At 38.2% G+C, this 6,000-nt stretch overlaps 1 protein-coding gene across 2 annotated transcripts in view; it reads right to left on the bottom strand.

Moving 5' to 3' along the window:
* Window positions 1-2,642: 2,642 nt before the first annotated feature.
* Window positions 2,643-6,000, bottom strand: part of LOC117567874 (putative phosphatidate phosphatase) — an 80,107-nt gene continuing 76,749 nt past the window's right edge. For both annotated transcript variants that reach the window (XM_034248142.2, XM_034248143.2), the window contains exon 2: window positions 2,643-4,288. In XM_034248142.2, coding sequence (XP_034104033.1) covers window positions 2,796-3,848 — 1,053 coding nt within the window. In that variant the 5' untranslated portion in view covers window positions 3,849-4,288 and the 3' untranslated portion in view covers window positions 2,643-2,795. The remainder of the gene's footprint in view (window positions 4,289-6,000) is intronic.

Raw genomic sequence — 6,000 nt, 5'->3', positions numbered from 1 at the left:
GAGATGTGGGTTGAAGCCGCTGCCTCTGCCTGTCTTGATTATTATTGCGACACTCTACGATCTCAGCTTCGGTTCAGTGATTTCACGAGCTTAATTTATTTAACAATAACAATAATAATAATGGCAATCGCAAAGATCAAGCATGTCGCTGCTTTAATACACTAGCTTTGCAGAGCTAACAAATGTGAAATAAGAAAATGATTTTAAAGTGAAAGGTTGGCAGAAATAATAGGAAATAATACATAATTAAAACGGAATTAGTTTTATAAATATTTTATGTAAATATTTGAAATATTTGCACAGCTCAAAAAGCATTAATAAGTTAAGCTACCTCTATGCAAATTTATAGGGAATTTTTTTTAATAAGAATGTGTAGAGAAGAGTTTGTAGAGTTATTTAAAGAAATAATTCTGAGAATATTTAAGGATCTTTTCATCGGAATATTTGCAGTTATAATGTTTACTTAATTGTACAATAGATTGACTAATTGTGCTAATCATTTAAATTATTTATTTTTACTTGTATTTCATCTTTTCTTCGATTCTCAAGAATTAGAACCAATGCTGTATAGCTTATGAAAAGTTGGAAGAAATAATAAAAAATAATATATAATTCAATTGCAATAGTTTTTACATACACCATACATATTTTACGCATATGCTTCAAAATTATTAACAGAAAGTTACAAAAAAGTTAAAATACCTCTACTCAAATTTATAGGGAACTTTTTTAATAAGAATACATATGTAGAGAAGAATCTTATGAGTTATTTAAAGATATAGTTCTGAGAATATTAAAAGATATTTTCATAGGAATATTTGCCGAAATATTTTGTACTTAATTGTGCAATCGATAAATTTACTAATTGTGCTAATCATTGGATTTAATTATTAATTCATTTATTTCACCTTGTCTTCGATCCTCAATTGAATTAGAACCTTTGCTGCATAGCTTATGTACCCCTTTCTCACTTTTAACTCGTGCGTAATAAATGTGTTAATGTTGTTTATTCATAATGATCGCACTATGGGGGTTTATAGTATTTACTAAACCAAATTAGAAATTCTATTGATCTCCGTCAGCAGCTCAGATTTCGCACTTGAAGAAGCATCAGACTTGCCTTGGTCCGCTGATAAGAGGTTGAAGCAGGGGCACGTGTTTTGTGGGACTTACCAAAGCAAAGATCTGTTATTATTTTTTCACATATGTCTGGCCTTCAAAGTTCACAAAACACGCGAGTTATTTGCTGTTTTGTTTTCTATTGACGACACGGAATTAGAAATTGTCTATTCATAATAATATTGTTGAATTCGTTGGCTTGGCAACTCAATTAATTGCGACTATTTCTTAGTGCACTTTGAACGAGCTTTTGAAGCGAAGCTCTTAAAATTCACACTTCTCTTATGATGCTCTCTTTATAATTGGGGTGACGAGTGTCATAAACATTCAGAGCGAGCATTTAACACGTAAATCTAATAATCAAAAATAATTTAATAAATAGTCATCAAAAGCTTTATACAAATTTACTGCTCGAAAGTATATATTATAATATTTATGTATTTCTTTTGTGGCACACACAAATTCCCACGATCGTAAAAAGGTTTTATCGCTAACAAATCTTAACTCTAATTCAATTTTTTCGGTGATCTTGCATCGTGCGTATGACGCAGCAAAAAGAGTTGCCCGAAAATAACTTAGCAGCTCTTTATAGACTAGAAAATACCCAGTAATTAAGCAAACAGGTTTATTTTTAGAATCTATAAAGTGTCAGCTTAAAGAAGATACTAACTTTTTAGTAAAGTGGCGATATTTTTTCTTTTATGTTTACTCTAATTACTTGCATTTCATTTTATTTAATTGGGTTTCATTATTTTTTACTTCAGTTGAGTGCACCCAACGTTCAAAGTTTAGGCTGAAATTTTTGGGTGAAATATGTATTCAAATATTGTTCGTGAGTCATTAATGACGATCGGCTTTCACGGTTGCTGTAGACTCATCAAACAATGATTACGCCTCAAAGAAACAAACTCATATGAATCTACACTTCACAAATAAGATAAACAATGGAATTCAGTTCAACATGTTGTAGAAGCCCGACTCATTATTGTAAATAAATACAGCAAGGGATTCCCTTTCATTTAAATTCCAGAACATATCAGTTTAAATTAGTTAGTTATTTCATTAGTTGTTTAGCTGCAATCGAGCTGACTTTCGCTGCAATTAAAGTTCAATAAAATTTCTCTTATATCTAGAATCTCAACAAACATTTAGCGTGATATTTATCTCCAATAACCTTCGCTTTCGAGCAGTGTATTATATTTATACTTGTCGAATGGAATGAGGTTAACTTTTAGTCCGACTTAATGCGGATAATTTGTATTTGTTGCTGTGTCTGTGTTGAGAGACAGCCAAGCATGAAGCCCGCAAACAAAATAAATACGAGTACTCATGACAAATGCGTAATGTGGTTTTAAATATTTATTACATAAATAATACGAGTTTCGATGGAATAGAGTAAGGTGTTAAACGTACAATGAATGACAACTATACAAATGCACAGATGAACGATAAGACAAAAGACGATATATTATGACATTATCAACTAAGGAAATGTAAACACTATATACTAGAAATTCTCATCATTTGATTTTGCTTCACAGGTAACTCTTTTATTAATAGCACGGGCACGTTTGCTATAAACTAAGTTAACTATCTTGTATTTGGTATGGAATGTTTTTTATTTTTGTGGATTTTTCACTTTATCTCGCACATCTCGTATCTTTGCCAACTGCGCCTTATACTTTGGTACAATACTGATCGTCATTATAGTTGCTGTTCACACAATACGGCGGCGGGGTGGCGGGGCAAACCTCCTCCTGCAGCGTGGCCGATGTATTCTCTCGCCTCAGTCCAGAACCCAGCACAACATCATGAAACTGCGGCTTGAAGAAGTGAGCAATGTAATGGGCTGTGATCAATGCGCCGGCGACGCCAATCAGCGATCCCGCCAACACATCCGACCAATGATGCCAGCTGTCCATGACCCGGCTGAGTGCTGTGTACCAGGCCAGCATGATGAGCGTAAATTGGAGAAAGTGCCGCGCCAGCTTCGAGCTGCTCCACGTGAGTTTGCGCTGCAAATAGAGCGCCACATAGAGCAGGGCATAGAAGGAGAGACTCGAATGGCCGCTGGGGAAGCTTAGCCTGGTCTGCCGGACATCTGCAATGGTGTAACCCTCTCCAGCGCACTCGTAGTTCTCCACATAGCGATGCAGATTGATGGGATCGGTGCACAAGCTGCCATCGCTCAGCTGCGGTTGACACACGGCAATAAAGTGTGGCCTCAGCCTTCCAATCGTGTACTTGCCCACCTCGGTGGCATCAAAGGTGAGCAGCATGCCAAAGCCAAAGTAGGCAAATTGCCGGCCTAGTTCCACATACCAGGCGGACATCTGCCAGCCAAAGAGTTGCACTGTCGTCGTCAATTCTCCAGCACGCATTGATCGCACATACTCCACAAGCACAAGGATGAGCAGAGGCAACGCTCCAACGAGGAGTCCCAGCATCACAGGCGACACTGTGTTGTCGTGGAAGGGATAGCGTATGCTCTCATCGTCACAGAAGAAGCCGCGTCGCACTGGCTCCACGGCAAACTCAAAGATGCAGATCGGTATCACCAGCACCGTCACGATCAGCAGCTCGATGAGAAAGCGTCGCGTCAGTTGCCGTTGCGCCAACGCTGTACGCTCCGTTTCCCGTTCCCGCTCCCGCTCCCGCGATGTTTGTGTCTGTGTCTGGGATGGAGTGACCCCAGTTGTGATGTTGTCCTCATTGGCGGCGTCGCGCATTTTTTATGTTGTCGACTGTCTCGATGCTTTTTTAATTAGTTAATATTCCAATTTTATGCTGTCTAATTAAGTTTTGGGTTCGGGTTCGTTTGCTGGTTTTTTTTTTATACCCGTCGAACTATGTTTTGGCGTCGTTGCGGGTTCGTTGTCAGTGGCTGACTGATCCGACCTCGAGTGGGTAACGTTCTTTTAATTTAACGATCATTTCATGCTCCACGACGCATACGCTCTTGTTGTTTGTTTACAAAGTTTCTCTCGCTCTCCCAAAATTGTCTCTCTTTCTCTCGTGCGCACTCTCTGCAACCCGCTCTTACTCTTTATATCTCGCTGTCTGCGTCAACGCAAGTTTATTACTCTAGTAGAGTGCTTAGACAGAGGGCAGCTGAGGAGTATTCTGCATTAGGCTAGATTAGACAACAATTGGCAGCCGACGCAGGGCACTGCAAGAAAAAATTAAAACAATACTTAATTATTTGCAATATCATGATTACAAATAGACAAGTAAATAACTCAGATATAAATGGATCATATTTATAAATAACTCTTTCAGAAATTGGCAGATAGTAAAGGTATAATAAAGTATAGTAAAAAGACAAGGCAAGACTAGAAATTACAAAGTTTCGCATAATTTTTCAGAGAAGAAGTTTATAATTTTATTAAGCTCAGAAATTTATACATCACATCTATTAAAAAATATGTAATAAATACGGAAATACTAAATGCAGTATAATGATCTACTATACTTCATATAGAAGAATATAATACGAATGTCTGCGATATGATCATCAAAGCAAAATAATTTAATAGATTTATAAAAATTATGTTTTTTTTGCAACACAGCAATCATCACTAAAAATTTCAAGACTGAAGCTCTATTAGTTTTACTGATAGACAGGCTTAAATCGATGGACGGACAGAAAGACAGAATACTAACCGCTGTGAAAATACGAAAAACACTTCTCATATTTACATTTATTATACAATTGATAAGGTAATCGATTCCCAACTCGCTCTCACTACACTTTTTCTCTCAGTGTTGCAACTGTCTGTCTCAGTGTCTTGCTGCTCACGGCGCTCTCCGAGAAAAAGCTCAAGATCATTTTGATAAGATAAATCAACGCGTGTTCCAGATAACAGCAAAAGTACCCGTTCAACCTGCCCACACACAACATTTTTTTGCCAATTCACTGCAGTTCAGCTCATTTTAGAGGCAATTGCGCAAATACTACGAATACAAATAATCGTCGGCTTTTGTCTGATGACTGATGTGAACGATTAAGCAAAGTCGCGTTAAGATTTAACGCTATTTTGTGACTATCAACTAGATACGAAAAATATAAGGAGAATGATTACTGGCCAATAAATAGTCGTATCTCGTATCTTGGGTCAATAGGCGCTACTGTGAGTGAGTCACTCACTTGTTGTGTTTACTCATCACAGTCCAATCTGAGGTGGGGGGAGGGACTGAGTGGCTGTCTATTGTTGTGGCCCAGTGATGCATAAAATAGGCGCGTCGCACGCACTGGGTGCTGGGCTAAAGATTTGCATTATCATCATCCAGCGGCAGAAAGTGCAACAACAGCGCGACACGCGGAACTCGAAGTGGACACATAGAGCGGCACGCTAATCTGTTGCAAGAATGGCCCCCATTGTGCCCATTGTGTGTGTTTGGTACGCACTGTGGCAACTTCTGCTCAACTTCTGCCCCCAAAAATAACAAATATAAAAAGCACATGTGACATCGTATGCACAAAGTTGAACAGTCGATTGCATTAAAAAACATACTCCCCCTCTCTCTAGTGAGTACTCATACTTGGACTCAGACTCACATTCATACTCACACTCACACTCACACTCATACTTATTCGTATTCGTAGTCGCTGTGGGATGTCAAATGGCGCGACCTTTAATTGAATGAATAAGCGACATTTGATTGAATTAAGGCTCTGCTCTACGTTCGCTCTCTCGCTCACTCGCTTTAACGCTGTAAGTTGCTCTCTTTTTAAATATATCTACATATATGGGAAGCATGTGAATGTTGTGGAGCAACTGGCGCTTATTTGCCTCTGTTTGACTTTGCTGTTGTGCGGGTTAACCGTTAACCATTGGCATTTTAAAATGCACTTTGAACTTCACTCGTTTTTTAATACCC

The sequence above is a fragment of the Drosophila albomicans genome, chromosome 3 (genome assembly GCF_009650485.2).
Source record: "Drosophila albomicans strain 15112-1751.03 chromosome 3, ASM965048v2, whole genome shotgun sequence".
In the NCBI taxonomy this organism is placed as follows: Eukaryota; Metazoa; Arthropoda; class Insecta; order Diptera; family Drosophilidae; genus Drosophila; species Drosophila albomicans.
Note: the sequence above shows the minus strand (reverse complement) of the source record. Positions and strands in the feature narration are given on the sequence as shown.